This window comes from Aquarana catesbeiana, linkage group LG01, assembly GCF_042186555.1.
Source record: "Aquarana catesbeiana isolate 2022-GZ linkage group LG01, ASM4218655v1, whole genome shotgun sequence".
In the NCBI taxonomy this organism is placed as follows: domain Eukaryota; kingdom Metazoa; phylum Chordata; class Amphibia; order Anura; family Ranidae; genus Aquarana; species Aquarana catesbeiana.
The window spans coordinates 296,374,297-296,401,002 of record NC_133324.1 but is presented as its reverse complement, the minus strand read 5'-3'; the positions used below and the strand labels follow the sequence as shown (position 1 = coordinate 296,401,002).

Genomic DNA, 26,706 nt, shown 5'->3' with positions numbered 1-26,706 from the left:
GGCTCCCGCTGCTTCCTCCATGTCCAGTGAGGGGATCAGCGCTGCAGATGGTCACAGCACTGGTTCGAAATAGGACTTAAGTATTTAGGGGGGGTTAGGGGGGCGATACAAATGCTGGGACATTTTTTACCCTAATACAGGGAATGCAGTAAGATAAAATATGTATTGCATTTACAACCACTTTAAATTATATTTTTATGAATGCTAAAATGTGCTGGTTTATAGCATGAACACAATCTGGCACCAATCAATCTGGTAAACCAACCCATGCCCAATGTTACTGAAAGAGCCTTTCACTCTGGTTGGAACCCCAGCAAGTTTTAGACGTTTGGTTATGTAGCGCTGGTAGATTTTCAATCTACCGCTTATAGGTAAATTTAGTGGGTTACCTGTTTCATACATAGTCAGATTTAGCCTCTGTTCCAGTTTGGCTGTGTTGCATGTAGTTTCACACTGTGCCTGTGGGTGTCGTTGTCACCATGGGTCGGTGTTGGAAAGGCAACACGTTAAAGCGTATGAGTGCTCTTCTGTCCAGGAGATAACTCCGTGGAGGTGGTCCTCCGAGTTGCATTCTGGGCGAGGGTATTTATGGGACAGACACCATGTTTTAGGTTTCTTTTCGTTCCACTTGCTGGCCCTCCTGGCCGACAGGTATGTACTAGGAGTACTACCTCGTGGTCCTCCAACCGGGAGGACCACATTGCTGCAGCGTGTGGGTGGGCCCAGAAGCCTGTCTGGGGCCTACCACAGTGGCGAGGGAATGGTCCTGTGCTGTCTGTCCTATGGGAAGAAGCTGGACAACTGAGAAGATCCCAGGGGAGGACCTGTCATGGAAGGATCATGCAGAGTGCTGGTTTGGAGAGGGGCCTGGTGACTCAGTTGGAGGACGCATCCTAAAGTTAACCTACCGCATAGTACTGCCGGGTCAGGTTAAAGGTTCTAGTGTTGTGTTTGCTATCCATCGTAAACCATTACATCCTGTGGCAGAGGATCGTACGGGTTTCTATTCCATTCAAGTCTGTGGCAGAGACTTTTGTTTGTGCTGCGTACCGGCTGCTAGGTTAGTGAGAGAAACCTATCCGGGCGGGCAAAGATTCAACTCTAAAAGGAGAGTACATTCATCAACAAGTTCCAAATTCCTAATGCTACACCAAGAAAAGGTATTTGAACTTCCCTGCAACTCTTCTTCTACCTCTTTCCTGCTACTTCCTTCAGTTACTCTTTATTAAAGCATTGAAAAAGATGCTCAAGTGTCCGGTGCCTACATTGTCTGGTATTAAGCTCAATGGGACCCTAGACCTGGTTCTGGTGAAATTGAGGTAACGAAGGTGACGGTAACAGCCCGCTTTAAACCAGCAGCTCTACCGTGAGTTATTGCTACAGTTACTTAAGAAGAGTTTTACAAGGTTGGTTTGACTTTTTTCATAAAACCAAGAGGGTCTTGTTTTAGTTAAGAATTCACCCAGGTATGTCTTTCTGTCCATGTATGGGTCTGTTCATCCAGCTATAAAACCTATCCAGCTCTTACTAGTGCAGCGGGCTGGGGAGGAGGTGGGTGTGGCTAGTTTCGCCTGTTGTATTTCTGAGCTTGGTGCGGCTATACCCCATCAGTTGATGGAGGGTAATAGACTGCTACCATCTAACGCTGGATCACAACAGAACAAAAGTATATGTACTCCTGTGACTTTTAAGAAGTACATTGGCAATATTTCTCTTAAAAGGTGTTTTTCTGGAGGGTATATGCAGAGGGGCAAAAGCAAAAACACATCTGCCTGTCTGGAGAACCTTGGAAGTCTGCTATGCTGTAGAGTGTAATGGGAGAAGCTGCTGCCAGAGGACATTGCATGGAGATCTCACTGTTTAACGTAATAAAGCAATATTAAAACCAAAAATGTAATGTAATATATTACAGCATACCAATCATTAGATGTGGTGGCTGCATTATTTTTCTTTTTAACCACTTGCCGACTGTATAACTTAGATATACTGCGCAAAGTGGCACGCCTACGACGAATTGCGTACACAGTACGTGATCCAACACTTTCGGATCTGGGGCGTGCATGTGCACTGCTGGCGGCCCGCTCCTGCTGTGATTTTACACAGCGGAGCTGATCGTCAGGTACCGTGGACTCAGTGTCCGCTGGCACCCGCTGATCCTTCGTTACAGAGGGAGAATGGCGGTCTGCCTATGTAAACAAGGCAGATCTCCGTTCTGTCAGTACAGAAGGCATGGATCCTTTGTTCCTGCAAAGCAGGGACATGGATCCATGCCTTCCCTTAGTAAAAGCACCTCCCCCACAGTAAGAAAACACCAGCCAGGCACACAGTTAACCCTTTGATCGCCCCTGATGTTAACTCCTTTCCAGCCAGTGTCAGTACAGTGAACGTGCATATTTTTTAGCACTGATCACTGTATTTGTGTCACTGGTCTCCAAAAAGTGTCCAATTTGTCTGCCGCAATATCACAGTCCTGCTATAAGACACGCTGATAGCCACCATTACTAGTAAAAAAAATATCCCATAATTTGTAGACACTATAACTTTTGTGCAAGCCAATCAATATACGCTTATTGGGAATTTTTTTTTACCAAAAATATATAGCAGAATACAGATTGGCCTAAATTTAAAAAGAAATTAGATTTTTAAATTTTTCAGTGCGTGTGTACATTCTATGTGCCTTGTTCATTATCAAGTAAGCTTTATCATTTTGCAAAAGAAAACCATTTTAAAAAATTGCAAAGGGGTGAAGTAAATCCACCTTTTTATCCTACATCTATCCTATAAAGAAACTAGTACTGATTACTTTATTCATGACTCAAGATTAGTAACCATTTATCTCCTACGTGTATTCATCAGGGAAGTACTGGGCCGTGAGAACACCTGGTCTTTATTGCTGGCTTCAACTGCATTACCGGCTCTTCTACAACTAATTGTCTTGCCATTCTTCCCGGAGAGTCCCAGATACCTTCTCATTGACAGACATGATGACTTTCAGTGTCAAAAAGGTAAACTGAAAAACATGAAGTTTAGGAAGCCATTGGAATTTTATTGATTATTTATATATATATATAATATCCCACGGTATGGTACTCCCTGAAGGTCCACATATCTTTGTATTTCCTAGCACTGAAATTCTTATATGGTTCAAACCATTATGAGATGGAGATGGATGATATGCAAAAAGAATCGCAAGCTTTAAATAGTGAGAAACCAAAAAAGATGCTTGAGTTGTTCTTCGATCAGACGATAAAGTGGCAGCTTATATCTGTTATCATCCTCAACATGGGACAGCAGCTTTGTGGGATCAATGCGGTAAGTATGTAAAAGGGATTTAAGCCAAAATCTAATTGGCAACATATAAGATCAACTTTCTAAGGACCTATGGTATGTGTGTGATGGAAAAATCTGGACAGCCGCACTCCGGATTAGAAAAGTGAAAAATAAAATCCTCTTTATTGAAAAAGTAATAACATGATTAAAATCCGTACATGGCTTTGTTGGGATAATGCAGCTTAACCGCTAACGCGTTTCACGCTCCCATAGAGCGCTTACTCATAGCTGGTTTGTACGAAAGTGATCACCACTTATATACACATAATTTATCTACCACATGACTACATATTGATTATCTGATTTGAAACAGCTGATCGTTAGTCTGTGTGGGATCTTTTTGGCATAGATGTGATTGGATGTGCGTCCTATAGTGGATTCACTAATGAAGACATGAATATATAAATGAAATGTATTCATATTGGCAAATGTCAACATATATAAATAATAAAAAATTCTATTCAAGGTTTTTGAAAAACATGTTTGTTATTTTTCAAAACCACAATAATGAGATGGGTGCTGGAATTTGACGTTCAAACGTATAAATTGTCATACGGATAGGCGCAAGTATGGGCAAACTATGTGAGCTGGTGGCTGCGGTATAATGTAAACGGTGTATTAGATGAGAATTGGAATTAGGTCTATATGCATGTGATAAAAAGATGTGCATCCAACACCACTATCAGTGTCTACAAGAAAAGACTAAATATGTGTGTATGGTGCATAAATATATGCAAAAAATTTTTTTTTTTTTTTAACGACATAAAGATAAAAATAATGATGAAAAGCAATTCTTTATATGTGTGTGTATGTGTATATGCATGATGATTTCAACTTTCAAAAAACGTGGTGACATATGTGAATTGGAAGCTGGGCAGGAACTGGCGTCCTGTCGCAATAATGCGACCAAAAGTATCCTGATTTACAGGAGTCTATGTGTGAATAAATGCTTTTGCTTCAATTCCTACATGTGTGAATATTATTCTTTGCAACATATAAAGGATTGTGAAACTTATCACTCTCTGATAACCCCGCCACTCCAGCTTCACAAAAGTGCTCATTTAAAACCTTGCATCACTCCGTATGGGATGCATTAATCCCAATCAGGTAACAACATTAACGTTGCTGAACGTCTTTCTTTGAAGCAATCACATCTCTCGATGAGTTGTCTTCAAGTGTATGGGCAGAACTATATGAGGTAGATAAAAATGGGACAAAGTGCAGTGTTTATGCACCTGTCTCTATTCTTTCTATACATAGTATAATATTGGCAGTGACCATATGACAGGTTCTTCCAATATATGTGTTTATATCAATAGATAAGTAACAATCTCACTAAACCAATTACTATGTGAAATAAACAACTAATCTACCTCTTTGAAGACCACAGCTCTTAAATCAACTCAAAACACATGGGAACCTTGCAAAAAAGGTATTGAACCATGTACACATGTGGTAAAAAACATTTGTGCAAAGTTAGGCTAGCCATACACCATACAATTCTCCCGTGCAACTCTGGTCTAGATTCACCAAAACCATACAATAGGAGGCCAAAACCCAAACACCCTCAACTTGTATGCAATCAGGCAGGCCCTTCTACCACACAGCTGAAGGCAAATCCAAAGAAAATTGGACAAGAAGATTGCACGGTGTATGGCCAGCATTAGTGTTATAGTCTACCTGCAGCTACCATCAAACAATAATGTCTAATTAGAAACGAGATTCAAGTGACAGTGAATGCAAAAGATATAGTAAATTGTTTCTTTTAAATGAAAACATATATGCATATCACTAGTCATTTGCTCGTATGGATTGGAGTGTGTGTAGCCCAATAAAATGTATCGGTTACTGGGGATATGTGTAAAAAAGGGAACTGATATATTGATATGTGTCCCTATATGTTTTTGGATGTGTAATCAAGGAAAAAGTTGGGAGGAAAGGGTTACAGATGTATTGCTCGGGGATATAGCTTCAATGTTGTTTTATTCATAGAAATGTGAAACGTCCCACTCAAAATTTAACCCCCGTGGGATCCTAGTGTCTAACGAGAATATCCAAAGGACTTCTCGTTTGCACAGTAACTGGAATCTGTCACCTCCTCTCACTGGTGTGATGATTTTCTCAATGCCCTGAATAGCTAAACTGGAAGTGTCTTTGTGGTGTGTGTAAACCCAGTGCTTTGATACATTGGTTAAGATCTCCTTCTCAATATTGTACAGGTGATCATGTAACCTGTCTCTGAGACGCCGTGTTGTGCGTCCAACGTATTGTACCTGGCAACTGGTGCATGTAATAACATATACCACAAATTTGGTGTTACAATTAATGAACACGGGGATCGATCTAAAAAAATCTAATTGGCAACATATAAGATCAACTTTCTAAGGACCTATGTGATTAGGCTTTTACTTGTTTTAGTTGGGGTTTATGGGAATGCAAAACATGCTTGAAACAGGTCGGATGTAGGTTAAATGGAGGTCAAATACACCTGTTCTGTTCTGAATGATGTGTCCCAAACTGATATCATTGACATAAGCTCAAAGCCCATTGGCACAAGTCCTAAGGTTTACTGCACAGATTTATGTGGGATTCTGTAAATGTTATAATGATAGAGAACTTTCAGTTCCCAGGGAGCACAGGAAAGGATGTAAGCTGAATAAAGTAGTTGGAAAAAAAGAGAAATGATCACGATTACTGTCAGTAGTGATCAGGACTTGGACAAGTCGGGGGGGGGGGGGGGGGGGGGCAGGGGTGTCATGTGAGGTGGGGGGGCGCCACTTGTAGAGTTCCTGCCGCTACAAGCTGACAGGGGTAGTAACAGCAGAATCACTACTCCTGTCAGATTAGCGGAGGAAGTCACAAGCAGCTTAGCCTGGGATGTTACAAACAGTTTAGCTCGGGATCTCACAAACAGCGCTGTCACAAGCCGAATCTGGAGAGCAGAAGAGATCCGGTAGGAGGCACGGGCTGTGCTTTCTCTGCCCTCCAGCTCCTCCTCTGGCTGCTGATCGCTCCTGCATCGGGTTTGTAAACGTATAAAGTCTCGATCTGACAGTCAGTGGTGTCCCCAGCCACGATAGAAGGGGGATTTGTGCTTTTGGGAAGATCTGTGCTCACCGGTAAATTTGGGGGGGGGGTTGTGCTAGGAGGAGGGATTTGTGCTGAGGGGGGGGTTGTGCTAGGAGGAGGGATTTGTGCTGTGAGGGGGGGGGGTTGTGCTAGGAGGAGGGATTTAAGGGGAAAGTGCTTTGTGCTAGAAAGGGAATTTTTTTGGCAGGGATTTCTAGAGGCCAGTAGAAGGAGCTGTGAGCTCTGAGCGCATAGCCTGTTTCTCTGACAGCCCTTGGTTCCAACCTCCGGCCTGCTCCAGTGACGTCAGTTCCGCATTCACGTTCCATGCTGGTTAGCGTGGAGTTCCCTGCCATCCCATCCCTAGATTGACATCAAGTTGTCCACCGGGCGCACATCCCCACCAGCTCTCAAGTGGGGGGGTTGGGGGTTCGTGTTAGGAGGAGAAATTTGGAGAGAGATAGGATTGGATCTGGGAGGGGAGGATGAGGGTCAAAGATTTGTGCTGGGATGGAGGATTTCAGGGGTTGCACTGGGAGGAGGGGGAATATTTGTTTGGGGAGGGTTTTGGCTTGCCAAGGAAATATATGCTTAGGGGATTAATTAGTGCAAAACAGTACTTGAGGGGTATTTTGCTGACACATAGGGGTTGATTTACTAAGGGCAAATAGACTGTGCACTTTGCAAAGTGCAGTTGCACTCTGCAGGAGCAGTTGCTCCAGAGCTTCGTAAATGAGCAGAAGCTCTGTTGACTTCAATCATCCAATCTCGTGCAAGCCAAAATGCAGTTTTTTATTTTCCTTCCACGTGAATGGGTATTCTTTGCAAAATGAAGGTTTACCTCATTTACTAAGCTCTGGAGTAACTGCACTTTGTGTGCAGTGTACAGTATAAAGTGTACAGTATATTTGCCTTTAGTAAATCAACCCCATAAGGCTCATATGGGGGCACAATTTGGTATCTTAGCCCTGGGTGTTAGATGACCTTGTCCCATCACTGATATGGATATTCATCGTTCTCCAGGGGGAGTTTTTATGCTTTAATCTAAGCTGCTCACAAGAACAAGTCCTCCAAGAAAGAGGGTTTTCATGACTGCAAAAGTGACAAAATCTGAATTGACAGATGTCAAACACAAGATCAGTGAAAAGGTAAACCTTTTTCTTTTCCTTTTTATTTGCTCAGAATCTAGATTGTATGTCTAGTCAGCTCTTTCTCCGAAGAAGGTGGCTTTTTAAAACCCCAAATATGTAGTATATGTTTTATCTTGAAGAATTTGAGCAAGTAAAAAGGAAAAGAAAAGATTTCAATATTTGACTTCTGATCTGTTGTCCTCACCACTCCCTCACTTCACTTTTCCAGAGAACAACTAGAAATGTAAAGTTATACTTCCTATTATTTTCAGAATTGCATTAATTTAAGAGAACAACCCCCCCCCCCCATGCTTGGTGTATTATTAGTTTGTTTACCTAATTACTTTCTTAATCTAATCAAAATACATACCACAAATCGGAAAATTCGAAATGATCTATATTGTGTTACTCAATAAATCTGAAAGAGGTCACACTAAAACATTATATTTTGAACATGGTTTGTGTTCCTCCACATGGCCTATTTTTCATGATCTGTGCACGTCTGCCTACTGTTACCTATCATTATGTATGGCACATTCTCAAAGACATTACAATCCAAGGTGTCTATAGCTCACTCATGGAGCGAAAAGCAAATTCAAGTATTTCCCAGCGGCGAATAAATGATGAATATGTCAAGAATATTGGAATACAATTCTTTATACTATTACTAAAAAATGTGCAACTTTTATTATCCGGTTTGTTTTTACAGATCTATTTTTATGCAGAATACGTATTTAAAAAATCTGGGATACCCGAACAAAACATTCCTTATGTTACACTGGGAACTGGAGTCTGTGAATGTATCACAGCTTTAACGTGTGTAAGTCACTTGTTTTATTATACTGAATTATTCTTGAACTTTAAACATATTCAAGGGCAATTCCATCCTAAATTTATATTTAAACTACAGGTCGAGTCTGTTGGGATGAGTTACCTACTACTTTCCTACATCTCACAAGGACTCTAGTAAGGAACTCAGGTCACCATAACTCTTGTTCCTTTTTGCTTTCCTTGGACTTATGTTCCTTTCTACCCTTGGGTGTTCTCACTTCTCCTCATGCTGCATTTTTATCAAATAAAATAAATTACCAACCCAGCAGAAAGAGGAGAACATCTTTTACTGGCCAAGGCAGGTTTGTGGTTTTAGGAATTCAAGTACAGAAACCTTGACCCGGGAGTATAGAAGATCTGTAAGTTAATGTTAGCTAGTTTACCTCTACAGTAACTACAAAAATCTGAACTTTGTGATGTTCTTTACTCTCTAGCAAGACAAACCTTTTGACCATAAGTGTGCGCACAGGGTCAAAAGGTGCAACACGCACAGCGGCAATTGGGTGGCCGGCGCTGGAACTCTGTGTTCCAGCAGCCGGCACAGAAAGAAAATGCAAGCAGAGTGGCAGCGGGAGCTGGGCGCTGGAACCCTCTCCGTGTACCAGCACCCGGCACAGGAAGGAGTACACTGTTGAACCTCCAGCGCTGGCCTCTAGTGTCTGCACACACAAATCCCCCCCCCCCCCTGCTCTCTCTATACAGAGGAGAGGGTGGGGCAGAGTATCCACTTGGCTGCTCTAGGCTCACACCCACAGCATCAAGAAAAGCCCACTGCAGCAGCCTGACCAGCCACAGTAAGTTTAAGTCTCTGTTCTGTGGGGGAGAGGAGAGCTGCTGTGGGTATGGGACAGGGAAGGTTGAAGAGCTGTCTCTTGGGGAGAAAGTGTAGGGGAGAGCTCTGTACTGGGTGAAGGGTCTGTAAACTGGCGTAGCATCCCTTGAACTTTGTACAATAGCACACATCTGAACTCTGCACCCTGTGCACAGGGAATTCCTGATCTCTGCACTCTACATAGCGCACTTCTGAACTCTGCACCCAGCTCACGCCTGAACTCTGTACATAGCACACACATGATTTCCGCACCCTGTACCTAGCTCACTCCTGAACTCTGCACTCTACATAGCGCATTTCTGAACACCTGCACCTTGCGCGTCTGAACTTGTATGTGGATTTTAAACCATGCTCCCCATGTACAAGAGCATTGGGTCTCAACTCTCCCCGGCCTGGATCATCCAAAGAAACACACAAAACAGAGCGCTATATGGAAAATGACCACAAAATGGTGCTAAAATGTCTCGATATAACAGTTCTCTGTGGTAAAATTCTGCCAAATAAATCATATGTTCAAATAATCCAAAATAAAACATTTATTCCAATTCAAAAAGGCATCATAAGCCTTGTAGGATAAAATAATTAAGACAGTAAGCTAGCATAAGCCTGTATGGTGGGGCAAATGCATAAGATGTTGCATACTAGCCCATGGAGGTGGAGGAAACCCAGGAGAAAAGTTGGTGTATGATCCAAACAGTGATATGTCCAGGGGGGCTCTCACGGATGGATAAAGATCGCAGTGGCCAAACACAGACCTGCGAACTAGAAGTGATGACAAAGCAGGCAGGAAGTGACCAGACAGGAACTGGGAGCTGGGAGGAAGCCACAACCACTGGATCAAAGGGAGGCTTGGACAGCAAGCTACTAACTTAACATGGCAATGCGTTTTGCGGTCCTGCTGTAAGACATTTTAGCACCATTTTGTGGTCATTTTCCATATAGTGTTCCTATTTGTGTGTTTCTTTGGACTGTCATTCTACAACTCCCAGTGGAATAGTCTGAGCAGCTGGGTTAATTACCTTAATTACTCCTTTCTTCAGTTACATTCCCTCAATTACAAGCCGGTAGTGCCTGAATGTTGGTAGTTTTTGTTCCAGGTAGTGTTTTGTTCCATGCCTATGGATGGCCCACCTTGCCTTTGTACTTTCCTAAAATGAGCCTATACCTGTATACGTTTTTTAGCATTTCTCCAATGGTGAGAATGGGTTCGTAAAATTAGGGCCTTGACCTTGCTGCTTATCCTTACAGCTGCTTGGGATCCTAAATAGTTAGTGTTCTAATAGTCTAGTGTTAATATTTAGTGCACTTTTTATAATGTGACATATGGAGCTAGTGGAGGGTGAAATCCCAAACACCTTTTATGAGAAAGAGACTTTGTCATGTACAGCCAGCTCGAGTCAATGCAGCTATATACACTGTTATGAGTAATGTACATGGCAGAGTGGATAATACTGCATGTACATGGCAACCTCTGTTTATCTTTGTGAATAGAGATTTTTTTATTTATTTTTTTTTAAGTTGCATACACATTGCCACACAAAGCAACTGCTGATGTGTGCATTCTTTTTGTATCTATATATTACCCTCAGAAATATAATTTCGTGTTTGTATAACTGGTAGAAGTTAGCACAGAGCTTTTAGCAAAATTAGAAGCATTCCATTCAAAAGGCACAGCATTTTTAGCAAAGATACTTTCTAAGCTGCTTCCTTGTTAAAAGCATGCATATGATACTTTATTTTGAATACCACTCTGAGACTTATCAGGTAGGGGTAATGAAAGCCATCCTAGTTAGCAGTCAGTTTAAGAAGAGAGCTTACATGATTTTTTTAAAATTTATTTTATGGCCAGAAATTTAATTTTGAAATAATGTTTTTTCATTTTTGTATAGTTCACATGGTTTGATTTTGAATATAGCTGTCTTGTTTTCTGCAGTTCACTTGGAAGATTCTTTTTTCAACACAAATGAATCACAGAGCATTTATTGCTTGGGCATAGCAGCAGTTATAGGGGTAGGTTAGCAATCTTCGTACCTGCTGACACACCTCACAGATCCTAATAATAGGATAACTCAAAGGTGTGTACTTACTGCCTGTATGTAAGAAACGCTTTACAGCGTGGCGGGTGATGCCAGTGAAATGCACATATAGTGTATTATTGCTCCATGACGCATGTTTTCAGGTTGAGGTGACAATGCTACAGTATTTCGGAATGTGTTGGCAATAAAGAAGTGGGTTCTGTATGTATAATTTATACTCCTGTTCCCCACTTTTAGGGGCTACTCATAGATAGAGCTGGAAGGAGATTCCTTATCATTGGAGGATACACTATGATGGCATTTTGGTGTATTTTAATGACTGTAACCCTGACATTTCAGGTATGAGGTTTTCCAATAATACGAAATGATTATTGTTCTTTTTCTTATTATGTTTTAATAACTTTGGTATTCAGGTTGTAATAACTGTATTGGCTATTGCAACGGAACACACGATCATCGTCCCCCACTACTTCTTTGTCCTTACTTGTCCCTCCAAAGGGCTAGCAGTTGGTAGGTATGTGTAAGGTATTCAAATACTAATATTTAGTACTAGCATTTTGTCTTAATTTTACAGAGTTAACAAACCCATTTTTCTGTGTGAACAGAGAATGTGATTGTTGAGCTGTTCTTGTTTACTTCATGCCCATTGCAGTTTGCCATCACATCTATATCTCATGAGCAGCTTCTGATGGGAAGTTCTTATTCTACCTCAGGAGATTTCTATAACTTGAAGTAAAGAGAAAAAGATTGATTGTGTCTTTCTCAAGAGCGTATCACAGGACTGAATGCACGCGGTATATGAAAGGATAATGCAAATGCGTAATAATGCCTGATACAATAATCCTAGTGTGTCTTTCCTAATAATTCCTACTTATGAATGTACTAATAAGAGAAAACATTAATGGGGCTCCTTAAATTAGTGCACTGTGATAACACCTTCAGGGTGAATAGGGATTCACATGCTTGCAAATCACAGGAGGAGCACGTGATTCTAAAATTATCCTAGTTTTGTGTTGTGCTTAATAATTCCTAGTTATAAATGTACTAGTAAACCTTTATGGGACTCCTTACAATAGTGCACTGTGATAAGCCATGGGTGGATGGGGCTCCAATTCACATGCTTGCAACTCACAGGAGGAGCACTTGATTCAAAAAGGAGAATAGCATAATGGTGCTCTGAGCCACATCTTCTGGTTCTGCACACCACTACAAACCTTCTGTAAAAAAAATCCATTCATTGATTAGGCAAGTAACAGGCCTGAACCTCCCTTACTCCCCAGAAATTTTTCTACTACATGTGGAAACAGATGGTTTCAATCTCCCAGCCAAATATTAGACCAGACACTTGATAACACAGCATGAGCTCTGTTCCCCAGACTTTGGAGATCTCCCACGGTTCCTTCTCTGAAGCAGTGGGTAGGACATGTAGATCACATTTATGATATAAAATCCATTATGCACTACAAACTAGACAGACTAACTCACTTTAATAACACATGGGAGGCATGGAAAGGCTTCCAATCCTCCAAAACCTATAAAGCCATCAAATAACTGAATTAAACTTGGGTTAATAAATTACCCTTGATTAATTTTGAAAGAAATGCAATGACTATGTGGCTCCTATTTTCTGGACATCTTGATATCCAATTTCCTCTCTCATTCCCCATCAGTTACCTACCCTTTCCCCTCTCTTGCCAGTTCTCTTCCCTTCCATTCTCTCTGGGTAACCCCTATGGATTGGAATACCAAATAATTATCTCTTCTACCTGATACACAAGACATTGAAAGCGGAGAGTGTACCTGTATTCTCTGGACAATATTGCGAGACACAAAGATGGGCGTTTTGGAGGTGATGCGTTTTTTTTTTCCCCTTTCTCTCATTATCCTCTCCCACTCACGCCCCCCCCCCCCTTTTTATTTTCTTTTTTTTTTTTTCCTTCTTGTACACTTAAACGCAACCAGACAGCCTTTGAAGAATTTTGTCTCTGTACCATTACAGGATTTGCAGAATCTAGTACATTGAAACTTTCATCCCTACATGTAACACTCTTTTCTGCTTCATGTCAAATATTTAATTATCTCTAATATTATTGTTACCCTAGCTTTCACTATTCATGTGTACAAGATCTGTCTCAATTGTACTTTCCCAAAACGTCTTTTAGGACAGCACCCAAGAGATCATGGCTCCTCCCACAACAGGAAACACCTCATCATCCAAAGCTTTAATAGGACCACCCAGCTTGCCTTCAGTTTTTTGTGCTTCCTCCAGTCGGTAGGAACACCTCCGGTGGGAGCCATGATCTCTCAGGTCTGTCCTGGGAGACGATAGGTTCTCACCTGAAAATCATTTTTCTTTTTTCTGCCAGGAGTCTGTGATCCTCCCACTTACTTCTAGCTGGATGGTTTCCGTGGGCTCTCTCTACCCCTTCCGTGCTCAAGGAGAGCCTGTACTGACTGGGAGTGCTGCCCTGTATTTTTGGCAGATGGGCGGTGTGCAGAGGCCCCCGCTTGCCTCCCGCAGCGTGGGGCAGCGGCGGTAAAGGCTGAAGTGGCCACCATTATTCTGGTGGCCTAGGTGAGCACTCGGCCACATCCTGTGCACTGCACAGGAAGGGGCGGCACTTCCGGGTCAGGCGCTCAGCGTTATTTATGGCTGCAATGCACAGGGGGAGATAACAAGGTCACCTGGTGCCTTTAAATTTCCGGTTCTGGGTCATAGCATTGGCCTTTTTGAATCCAGGAACTGGCCATTCGATCAGCCATGCAACCGCAGTGCTCTCTGCAATGGAGGATGCAGCAGATAAGGGAGCAAGCCAAGGTACCAAGGCCAAGGTAAGGGACTGTGTCCTATTTACTAAGGGCCGTTCTCCTATGGGTTATCACCCCCCACCCTTAGAGGAAGCTCTCCCTGTTGGTAGCACAGTGTCTAGATGGTTAGCACTTCTACCTAGCCGCAGGGGGCTCCGCTAGGATTGGTTGTGGTGGTGGGGCTTGCTTTGACACAGGGAAGACAGAGGTCCTTTCCTAGTGGACCTGGGTGTTTTTAGATGTGCAATACTTCAGCATGGTTCTATTATTGTTTTCTTCTGTTTGTCCAGGCTAAAAGCGCTGTTCAACCAGTAAAGAGGTGTCCTGTGTGCAAAGGAAAGTTAAGCGAATCCTGGACAAGGAGCCTTTGTGCGGATTGTATGACGGATTTAGTCAAGGAGGAGTCTCCATCCATTTGGGGTGATCTGGTTACAACCATTAAGGATGAGCTCCGCGCCACTTTGCAGGTTTTCAGGTCAAACTTGAGAGAAGAGCCTGGGCCCTCAGGGAAAGCTAGGACCCTGCAGTGGACCCCAGAGTCTCAGGGGGTTTCTCTGGTTCAGCATGAAGGCCCCACTTCCCAGGATACTTCTCCCTGCACGACCATATATAAGCAGGTCTAGGGGACTCCAATAGCCGCATTTTTCCCGTTCATTCAATAGTCACAGACATGATTAAGAAAGAATGTCTGGAACCGGAGAAGAAACCATTCCTTTCTCGGGCCCAAAAAAGAAGACTCCTTTTTAAGGAAGACCCTGACTCCATCTGAAACAAAGTTCCAAAACTGGATTCTGCCTTCTCATAGATTTCAAAGTCAACTGACCTCGCTTTTGAAGATATGGGCACACTAAAGGTGCCAATGGATAAGAGGATAGACATACTTCTTAAAAAAGCCTGGCAATCAATCATGAACAATCTGAAGCCGTAATGGCAACAACATGCGTTGCTAGGAATCTAGAGCACTGGGTTAATCAGATGAAATCCCATAATATTCTGGGCAGATTCCCAGAAACAATAAATGGATGATAGAAAAAATGTAGCGCATAATATGCAAACCAAATGATAAAATATTACTAAATTATATTTCAGTCCAAATAAAAAATAATGGTGAATCCTTTGACCAAATAACCATATAATAAACACAAAGTCAATAGGCTAATAAGCAAATGGGTGAGGGGTGTAATGTCCCGCTGCATAAGAACATGGATGTAATCCCCGAAGAAGATGGAAGATGGTGGAAGATGATAAGTATAGACTCTTACCAGATCCTATGGACTCCCTTGTCAGCGACAGGGAGTCTGGAAAGCAGTGTGCCACCCAGGGCATAAGGAAGGATATCCCGGCAGTCGAACCCTCAAGATTGGACTCTGCGTAGATTCCAGGGATCACCAGGTGGGTCTTCACAGTAGATAGCCAAGATATGGATCCGGAGGATGGAATATCCCTCATGGAGCTGGAGTAAACACTCACTTTCTTGGTGGATTCTTCATTGACTTATATCTCTAGTCAGGAGTGAGAGAGGGTCCCAGAGTTTCAGCTTACGTCAGCACGCAATGGGATAACACCTCCTCTGGACCCGACAAGATTCCCAGAAACAAGAGATTCTGGATTCCTTTCCGATCTGCAGCAGTGGCATACATTGCGGATGCTTCAGCAGAGTCCATATGTATGTCAGCTTGGTCTGCATCATTAACAAACCCTGCTAGGAGGGCCTTATGGCTAAAAACCTGACCCGGAGACACAGCATCAAAGAACAGGCTGTGTGGCATCCCCTTTGCAGGGGGTTTTCTATTTGGGTCGGAACTAGAATCCATTCTTGACCACACAGCCAATTAAAAAGAAAATGTTTCCGGTCAAGAAAAAGAAGGTGCAGACAAGCAGGCGTTTTTTTTTTTTTTTTTTTTGTTCCCAGAAAGGGCAGCAGGAAGATAAAACGCAGGGGAAAAGGAAGCCATGGTCCTTCCAAAAACCCAAAGGTAGGAGTGGAGGGCTCTTCAATCCTCCTGCGAAAAATCGCAGTAACGCCTTCTTCCCAGTTGGGGGAAGCCTCCAGGAGTTTTCTTCTGCAGCAGAGAAGTATTACTCAAAACCAGTTTATTTTGAACTTGCTCTCCCAGGGTTATACGAAAAGGTTTTTGGTGACGAACACTCTAGGGGATTCAATCGGGGCTCTCGCCATGAAGTACCTAATTTAGGAACTGAGATCAGAGAGTCATTGTTTCGATCCCTACAGGAGAGTTTTTCCAGGGCTTCTACTCACAGGCATTCCTTGTTCAGAAACCCTCAGGAAAGTGCCGTCTCATCCTAAATCTCAAAATGCTAAATCGTTCAGTAGGGTACAGAAGATTTCAGATGGATTCCACTTTCGCAGCCAAAAACCTTCTAAAAACAATTTGGTTTTCATTCCTTCTCCAGATACAGCTCAAACCGTATTGGCACCTTCTGTTGAGACAGGACCTGTTGATACAGGGCCCTCTATTCCACCAGGAGGTAGCTTCTGAAGAGCAGCTTTTGAGGAAGAAGGGATTTTCAGATTAGTTGCTACCCTTCTATCCAGTAGAAGGAGTGTTACCAGAGCAATTTATTCCTAGGTCTGGAAAGTTTTCAACTCCTGGTGCACTATGTTCGGCCGGCTCTTAGAGAATATTGCTTCTGTTTGGAATTCCTGCAGGATGGAGCGGATAAAGGTTTGGCAGTCAGTACCCATAAAATCCAGGTTGCCATGCTGGGGGTGTTTTTGGAAAAACCCATTTCATCAGAACCCTTAGTGATTTGATTCTTAAAAGCCCTCACCCGGTCCAGACTGGTAGTGATCAGAAGCTGCCCAAAGTGGGACTTATCTGTTGTTCTACAGGATCTGACCAGGGAACCCTTTGAGCCTATTTATTTAGCCTCCCTGAGACTAATTACATTAAAAACTTCAAGCCTTGTCAATCATCGAGCCATTTTTCCTATTTTTTTCTGACAGAATTGTTATGAAAACAGACCCTCATTTTTTACCGAAGGTCGCTTCGGTCCAAAATCGAGTTCAGGAGATTATACTTCCTACATTTTGCTCTAATCCATCGGGAAGGAAGGAAGAATAATTTCATTCTTTGAATGTTAGGAGAGCAGTCTTAATTTAACTCTAAGGCGTTCAGACACATTATTTATTTTATATGCTGGTAGTAAGAAAGGAAGACAAGCCACCAGGGGAACCATTGTCAGATGGTTGAAAATGGCTATCACAGAAGCCTATTCCTTTTCAGGTCAAGAGAGTCCAGTTAGTATTCGGGCTCATTCTACAAGAGCTCCGGCGGTGAATTGGGCAGAAAAGGCTGGTGCCACTCCCGAACAGATCTGCAAAGCAGCTACAAGGACCAGTCTGACGACCTTTGCCCATCATTATAGGTAAACCTCCTGACGGCAGGTGACCAGGCTTTCGGAAGGAAAGTCTTACAGGCTGCTGTCCCACCCTAATGGGGTAAGTCTCAATTATCCTCACGGGTGCCGTCCTGAAAGACGTTTTGGGATAATTCAAGTTAGATCTACCGGTAACTTGTTTTCCATTAGTCTTTCAGGACAGCAATATCCCGCCCTTTGTTTTGCTGCATACTATGACATAACTGTTATTTATATGCTTTAGCCGGGGCCAGTGCTGTTTCTTGGCCTAGGTCGACAAGGCCCATGCTGGCACTTTGCAGGGGGTGGCAAAAAGCCTGCCCAGAGCTGTCTTCCTGAATCCCAGCTCACGCGTATGCTCCGCCTACACTTCTCCATGCGGCATTCTACACTGTATGTGCCTCCACGCAGTCATACATTACCTCCACCCCTCCACGAAGTCATACATTACCCCCCTCCATGCAGTCATACAGTACCTTCCCCCTCCATGCAGTCATACAGTACCTTCCCCCCTCCATGCAGTCATACAGTACCTTCCCCCCTCCATGCAGTCATACATTACCTTCCCCCTCCATGTAGTCATACATTACCTCCCCCCTATATATTTGAAGCTCTCCCATACACTACCTCCCCCCTATATATTTGAGGCTCCCCCCTCCATGCAGTCATACATTGCCCCCCATACACTCGAGACTTCTTTTTCACTGGATCTCTGGGAATGTTTGATCTGAGAAAACGAGGAGACGGGAACTCTCGGAACTCTAGTTTGTAACCTAGAGAAACTGAGGAAGCCACCCATCTGTCCTGACATTGTTCCTGCCAGACCCTTAAAAACTGTAGAAGCCTTCCCCCCACACGAAAGAGCGGGGACACCTCTTCATAAGGAGGCTTTAATATTCTGTTTTGTGGGTTTCCTCCTCCAGGTTTACCTCTTGAACCTGACGGTGGAGGCCGTCGTGACTGCCTGGAGGTTGATGCCCCCGCCACTGGAGAAGAAGCCACTGGACTATTGTTAGTACAATTCCTTCTTCAGGGATTTTGTGAGGATATACTGTATGGTTAGTTCAAAGACAATAGAAGTGTCCTAGAGAGATGGTAATTTAATGGGTTAGATGACGCTCCAAATTCTGGTCTCCATAGTATCAATCAATAATACACTTTTAGGAAAGTAGAACAGTACATAAGCCCATGTATTGGGGGCTGAAAACTGGGAGGTATGTAGAGCTTCCTCAGTGTGTCTGGTAAAACATAGCATCGAAGTGGGGACCAGCCGGGCGCGTCGGGCCAAGGAGTCCACAAGGAACAGCAAAAAGAAGGGTGCAGGCCCTTAATAGCTGGGACCGCAATAAAGAGGCCTTGTTTCCTAAGTGTGGAGTCTAGGTGTACAAGGGAAAAGGGAATTTAACCAGTAAAAGGGAACTTTTCCCATTAGAAATTCTTTGGATATACTTATCCAGATCGTCTCCAAATAACCGTTCACCATAAAAAGGGAAACTAGCCAAGAGCTTTTTGCATGGCGCTTCGGCTGACCAATTTTACAACCATAGGATTCTACGCACATGTACCAGCCCTAGCATGAGCTTTGAGGCCTGGAGAATAGAATCTTTCATAGCGTCTACTGTAAAACATAACGCTTCTGATATCCCGGGCAAATCCTGGGCCTGCTGATCAGGAATAACTTTGAGTACCTCTATAAACTGGTCCTATAAGGACTGAGATACTCCGATCGCTGCCAGCACTGACTGAACCTGCGAGCGAAATATATATATATATATATATATATATATATATATATATATATATATATATATATATATATATATATATATATATATATATATATATATATATATATATATATATATATATATATATATATATAAAATTTTTTTTTTTTTTTTTTTTTAAAAGGAACTCCAACTTCTTATCTGTTGGATTCTTTAGCATATGAGCATTGTCTACTGGACAAGTCTTGATTTTGTTTACAGAGGATATAGCAGGTCAATTGCCGGAATTCCCCATTATAAAACTCTTCCTCCATAGGATAAAGTATTGAAAACGTTTTTGGAGGAAAAAACGGTTTATCTGGGTGCTCCCACTCAGAATACATTAGCTTCCTTAGCCAAGAATGGATAGGAAAAACATAAATCAGATTGGGGAGGCTTTAGTGAACCCAACCAGAAGTGGACTTATCCGCTGACTGTGTTACTGGCAGTAAAAATGTGGAGCGGACCAATTCAGTGAGTGACTGTACCAACAAAGTTTCCTGCAAACCTGACACTTCCTCATCAGGTTCTTCGGATAAGGAGACATCAGCCTCTTCCTGGTCCTGTGAAAGAAATTCGTCATCTTTTGCTCCATGTTCCTCAGTAAGAGGGTCCTGAGCAATGGACAGGGACCTGCTATGCTTAGTCCCACTCTGGGATGCGATTAAGCATCAATCTTTTGCTTCAAATTTAAAATGGTTAAAGAAAAAACCTCCTTAGTAATATGCACAGGGGCTGCAGTGTTTAAGAGCAGCTGCAACACTTGCCCCTCCTGATGGCTCACTCTGACCAGCCATATTCCTTTCAGGGGAGGATGCCATCTTTACTGGGATGGATCTAGGATTCTGTGTGACTTGTAAAAGTCTTTCTAGAGCCCTTTCTGAGGTGTTTTTTACCCCCCCCCCTTCTGAGCATAGCCCGATGCACAAAGCAGAGGTACTATCAGAAGGAATGCATCCGCTGCTTGAGCAATAGTCCAGCTCTGTCACTGCTATTAATGCTCAGCCTGATGCAGTAGTAAATATGTCAAAGGAATGCCTGTGTCACCAACTCTTATATGCAAACAAAACATCTGTTTTACCTTTGCCCTTGTGTCCCTCCGCAGCTTGCTACAACACACATGGTGCCTTTTAAAAACATACCGTCCTGCACTGGGCATTGGAGGATGCCAACACCGCGCTAAGCTCCGCCCCCTGCATTGCCTATGGCCCTTCCCCTCTACTTTAAAATAGCTTTTTCCCCGCGCGAGCTCCTGATCCTATGGGATCAAGGGAGGGAAGCAGAAATGGCGCGTGCGGTTGCGCGTTTTTTTTTTTTCAAATCTTGTAGCGCTCTTTCCCCACTGAAGACGGGAAGAAAACCAGCACAGGGGGGCGTCTTGTGGGGAGATGGAACCGGAGGTCTGCTGTTTGGCCAGAGGAAGAAGCATCTGCAGCTTTCAAGACACAGCGTGGGCTCTCTGAGAAGCATGAGACGGTGAGTGCTCAATACAGCCCCCCAGTGGCGACACATAGGCATGACAGCATTTACTAAATTAAAGGAGACATTCATAAGAAAATTTAAAAAATTTCTTAGAAAACTCCACTTACCTTTACCGCCGCAGGGTTTTCTGTGGTAAACCAACAGACCCAATCTTCACCGTTCACGGTGGGTTCCGTTAAATCTTCAGGAGCTGGGGATCCTCGAGGAAACCCACAATCCTGGACCTGAAATAGCACCACCACCAGTAAAAACTTTATGGCCTTAATACCAAAAAGTACTGGATCCCGGGGTCCAGCCCTCTAAAGAGAAGCGTTACAGGCAAGACCTCGTTTCTTCAGATACGAGGCCCGGGTACCATTCAATTTGGCCAAAAAAGACACTTTGAATGGATCCAGCTGCATGGCTAGCCCCAGCAAGGATTGCTCCAGTGGAGCTCAGCACAGCACATCTTTACTCGTGACCAACACCTTAGACACTGGCAAAAAAACTGAGGTACTCCCACCAGTGGGAGGGGTTATATAGGGAGTGCACTTTTTAATTTAGGGCTTGCCAGTGTCCATCACCTGAAGGTGGCCTTTAACCCACATAGTAACTTCTATGGCTCTGTGTCCCGTGATGTACGATAAGAAAATTAAAAGTCAGCAGCTACAAATACTGTAGCTGATGACTTTTAATATTAGGACACTTGCGTATCCAGGGATCCAGCGATGTAGGCACCCCAGTCGATTTTTGGATCAGCTCTCCGGTGCTGCCGCCACTATTCGTTTTAAGGGAGACCGGCAGTGAAGCTTCACAGCCGGTTCCCTACTGCACATGTGCAAAGCAAGCTGTGCTTTCTGAATGGTCTGGCAGCGGAAGAAGGAGGAGGAGGATCAAACTTCCAAGGGACGGCACTGTCTCCTGGAAGTGGGGAAGGGTACTTGTCAAAAACAGGTACCTGGTCCCCCTTCCCCCCTGAAAGGTGCTAAATGTGGCACCGGAGGAAGCAGATAAGCAGAGCTTCCATGTTTGGGTGGAACTTCGCTTTAAACAGTCCACATTCAATGAAAATTCATGTACTGCAAAGTGCTCCGTGCGAAAATCAATACATAATTCATATACACTAATAAGCTGTGATATTATGAAACTGATGAGGCTGCACTATTAAGTCAGCACTGAAAGGCTGCACTGATGGCCACTGATAAGCCGCACCATTGGGCTGGGCACTGATGAGGTGGTGCTGCACTGATTATAGGACTGCACTGATGAGGTGGCACTCTTAAGCTTCACTAATAAGGCAGCACTGATATAAAGCAAGGGTGGTTTACAGATGACAGGGTGGGTCTTAAACAGGAAGGCATGTGGCCTTGACAGGAAGGGGTGGGTCATATTTAAATTAAGGGGTGCACGCATTTAGTCAGGCCTAGGGCAGCACAAAACCTAAATATACCACTGGCTGGGGCTGAATGTTCTCTTCAAACAATTGAAGGCAAGCTGGGTGGAGACCTCCTATTAAAGCTATGGATGATGAGGTGTTTCCTGTTGTGGGAGGTGCCATGATCTCTCGGGTGCTGTCCTAAAAGACTATTGGAAAACAAGTTACCGGTAGGTCTAACTTGAATTTTCTGTGATGTTTCTTCCATGTATATAAGCAGTATTATTTTCAGTTATATTTCACTGTAAACACAATTTTTGAATTTTTTTTTTAATAAAGAATGTTTAAAGGGGGATAACTGATAATACCAATAGGAAATTAAAGTTAACCTGTACTACATTTTAATCTTTTAAAAGTAAAGAGCAAGTCCAAAGAGCATAGACAGCACCACAATCTTTATTAGAGAGAAATGTTCCTTTTAGATTTACTTTCACTTTATACTGGGATTTGACTATTCCTGATTATATAGCAAAACTCCACCATCTGTCATCCTCCTGTTCATCAAGACTATTCTTATTAGCCACCGAGGGAGTCCTATTGGACAGTGGCATGGCAGCCAGAAGGGATCATCCATGAAGTCAGGGAAAGTGAGTGTCAGAAACCATGAATCAGACTGAGACAGAAGTACAGTTAAATCTCACTAGTTTAATAATAATTAAAAAAAAAGGTAAACAGAGTAAACGTAGTCAAAACATAGCCAGAGTTCAGGAACTGGAACGGATAGACAAGCCAAAACATCAGGGAGCCAGAGAGCAGCGTAGTAGAACAGCAAGCAGGATCTGGAGCCAGAAGGAATGTCAGCCAAGCAAGTCTTTAACAGGAACACAGGAGAGCGTCTCTAGAGATGTTACCAAGGCTAGGCAGAGATCATCTGGACTGGACAGCTTAAGTAGGCAGGACCAGCGAGCAGGATCATCAACAGGTGAGTCACTGTGGAGAGATAGGAGCTGGCAATTAGCCGACAGCTAAGCGGCCAGTTCAGAGAAGGAAGAGCTGGGCACAGCTCTGACAGAGAGGCCCTAGTAAGAAGGGGGAACTTAATCAGGGGACCAGAAGAGGCTTTTCTGACTAATAAATATATCAGGCATCATGGTGTCTGTTCTTAGACAAGATTTTTACCTGCTGTGCTGAGAGAACCTATTTGCTTGCATCATTAGGACAGCCATGATTTTGAATGGCTTGTTCCTATCAGATCAAAAATCCTCTTCACCACAGGCCATGCCTGCACAATGAACCCTTGCAGGCTTGTAAAGAGCCATCTTCTGAACATCTTCACTCCAGATGAGCAGGTCATTGCGGTTAAAGGAGTTAAAGAAAAACTCCAGTCAAAGTCTTTGTTTATTAAAAAAAAAAAAAAAAAAAAAAAGCGGGTAAGGGTTAGAATCTTTATGGCCGTTTCAGTAGCCATTTAGATTTTCCATCACTTTATATGGTCACTGAAACAGGAAGCATGCAAATGCTAGGTATTTTCACTTCTACTGACCGCAGTCCAGCCTCCCTAAAGTTTCAAAAGCAGAGAACTGGCCCTTTTTTAAAGTTTGAGGATCCCCTGCCACAAGGGATCAGGAAAGATTTTTTCCCTACTGGAGCAAATTTGAAGTGTGGTCCAAAGGGCATCTTGTATTCCTCTGAATTGACTGAAGGTTTAGGGTTTTGAGAATGCAGGTATTACATTTTTTTTGTCTTTTGGTTTAATTCCATGGATGAGTCATTTTTTTAACCTAACCTTGTAACTATGTAACACACAGTAATTAACTTTTTCTAAAGTAGAATGAGGAAGGGGGGAATGAGGATTCTTTGCTATATATGTCCCCATTAAGGAAATTTAGAAAAGAACACGTACCACTAGAAACAGCTCCAGACCAAATATTCAAGAGTCCAACTTGATTCATTGATTTGCGCTAAAAAGCAGCCAGTGTGTTTCCGGAGCCAGTAATACTCCCTTTTCATCAGGGCTTCAGTTAGGCCTCATGCATACTAGATGTTTTTCTTCCTGGAAGGGGCATTTTGGCCGAAAAAACAGCTTGACGCTTGTAAAAGCGTGCAGCGTGTTTAGGCGCGTCATGCGTTTGGGCATGAATTAATTTAATTGGCCAGAATAACTTACGCTTGCGTAATCGGTCAGGTTAAAAAAAATGTGCACGGAGTTTAAGATATTTTATGCAGTACTGTATTACTGTAAAGTGATACAGAATATTTTGCTGCACCAAATAATAATACTTTTTTTACATTCCTATAGGATGCCTATCCATGGGTGCCGTATTTAAGCATGTCTGCTGTGCTTGCATTTATATTGAGCTTCGGTCTAGGGCCAGGTAAGATAAGCTACACTTCTTTGTGGTCTCTCTACTAGGATGCAGCATGAGGAACAGATACAGCTTGGTTTTGTGTTCATTAGAGTGGACCATTATATTACATCATCAAGATATTTTTCGCCTTAATTTCACAGGTGGCGTTACAAATACCTTAACTGCAGAATTATTTACACAATCGGCACGAGCTGGAGCATTCATGATCGGAGGATCTGTAAACTGGATCAGCTTTTTTGCTATAGGAATGGTCTTCCCTTTCATAGTAGTAAGTATCATTTGTATATGGTTCTCCTACAGTTACTACAGCTACTTCATTTAAGTGCACATGGCATCTGGATTTTAGGTTGGTTTGACAGCTCTTGACTCTAGGGCAGGATCCATATGAAAGTAGTCTTGTCAGTTACATTTTTAGGAATATTTGCAGGCTTTGTTCCAGTGCATATCTATCAGCATGAATGGTATGTAAGTTGATCTGCTGTTATATGATCGGCCCCACTGTTGTATTAGGAAACTCCCAGCATCTCCTAAAGCCTAGTATACACAATGAGATTATCGGACAAACGATCATCCGTTTTTTATTTTTGCATGCTAGTTTCCATATCGAAAAGGAATAGGTTACTAAAGTATGAAAATTCTCGTACGACAGGATAAAAATTCGGAAGAGATGCATTGTATTTTCATACGAAAACTGCACTGATTAAACGAAAATCGTATGATCTGGTATCGTACGAGTATTTTTTTTGCGTTTGTCCAGTATTTTTTGCATGATATTCTGATTGTGTGTACAGGGCTTTAGTTATGCAAATATCTGATAAAAGAATATTTCCTGGTAAACGAAAGAATTGAGACAGCTTTCTATCCCACTTACACCACTGTTGCCAGATTCCAACAAGACTGCTTGCATTGTGACCTCTGACTTATTACAGGCCTTTTATGAGAGGCAGTGGTGAACTAGGAGCAGTGAAAGGCATAAAACAGACTATAGCTTGATTCCCAAATACATTGTATTACCAAAAGTATTGGGACACCTGCCTTTATACACACATGAACTTTAATGACATCCCAGTCTTAGTCTGTAGGGTTCAATATTGAGTTGGCCCACCCTTTGCAGCTATAACAGTTGCAACTCTTCTGGGAAGGCTGTCCACAAGGTTTAGGAGTGTGTCTATGGGAATGTTTGACTATTCTTCTATAAGCACATTTGTGAGGTCAGGCACCGATGCTGGTCGAGAAGGCCTGGCTTGCAGTCTCCACTCTAATTCATCCCAAAGGTGTTCTATCGGGTTGAGGTCAGGACTCTGTGTAGGCCAGTCAAGTTCCTCCACCTTAAACTTGCTCATCTATGTCTTTATGGACCTTGCTTGTGCACTGGTGCACAGTCATGTTAGAACAGGAAGGGGCCATCCCCAAACTGTTCCCACAAAGTATGGAGCATGAAATTGTCCAAAATGTCTTGGTATGCTGATGCCTTAAAAGTTCCTTTCACTGGAACTAAGGGGCCATCCCAACCCCTGAAAAAACAACACTACAACATAACCCCCTCCACCAAATTATTTGGACCAGTGCACAAAGCAAGATCCATAAAGACATTTGATGAGTGAGTTTGGGGTGGAGGAAATTGACTGGCCTGCACAGAGTCCTGACCTCAACCCAATAGAATACCTTTGGGATGAATTACAGCAGAGACTGTGAGCCAGGCCTTCTCCGCCAACATCAGTGCCTGACCTCACAAATGTACTTCTGGAAGAATGGTCAAACATTCCCATAGACACACTCCTAAACCTTGTAGACAGCCTTCCCAGATGAGTAAAAGCTGTTATAGCTGCAAAGGGTGGGCAAACTCAATATTAAACCCTATGGACTAAGACCGGGATGCCACTAAAGTTCTGGTGCATGTAAGGGCAGGTGTCCCAATACTTTTGGTAATATAGTGTATGTTAATAGAAACATTTTTTGGTAAAAAATGATATAGTATGATGAAGTGTATAACTGCCACTTAAGAAATGTAAACGAATGTCATATATGACGAATGTCATATAATCGCTTCAAATTTCTTCCAAACTGAAAAAATAAGTATAAATCTGCAAAAACATTTACGGAAATAATTGCAATTCAACTTGTTTCCCCAGAGAGGATTGGTTTTTATTCAACAAAAATGATGTTGCACTTAAACATCCAGCACTTTATAGCTATAAGGATGCATACAGTATGCCCTATCTTGATTATGGAAATAGGTGTTTAACATACATACATATATATATATATATATATATGTGTGTGTATATATATATATATATATATATATATATATATGT

At 42.6% G+C, this 26,706-nt stretch overlaps 1 protein-coding gene across 2 annotated transcripts in view; it reads left to right on the top strand.

Moving 5' to 3' along the window:
- LOC141143637 (solute carrier family 2, facilitated glucose transporter member 11-like) overlaps positions 1–26,706 on the top strand; it is a 66,722-nt gene that overhangs the window by 39,163 nt on the left and 853 nt on the right. For both annotated transcript variants that reach the window (XM_073629345.1, XM_073629344.1), the window contains exons 6-11: positions 2,857–3,005; positions 3,125–3,312; positions 8,239–8,349; positions 11,466–11,567; positions 24,319–24,394; positions 24,529–24,656. In XM_073629345.1, coding sequence (XP_073485446.1) covers positions 2,857–3,005; positions 3,125–3,312; positions 8,239–8,349; positions 11,466–11,567; positions 24,319–24,394; positions 24,529–24,656 — 754 coding nt within the window. The remainder of the gene's footprint in view (positions 1–2,856; positions 3,006–3,124; positions 3,313–8,238; positions 8,350–11,465; positions 11,568–24,318; positions 24,395–24,528; positions 24,657–26,706) is intronic.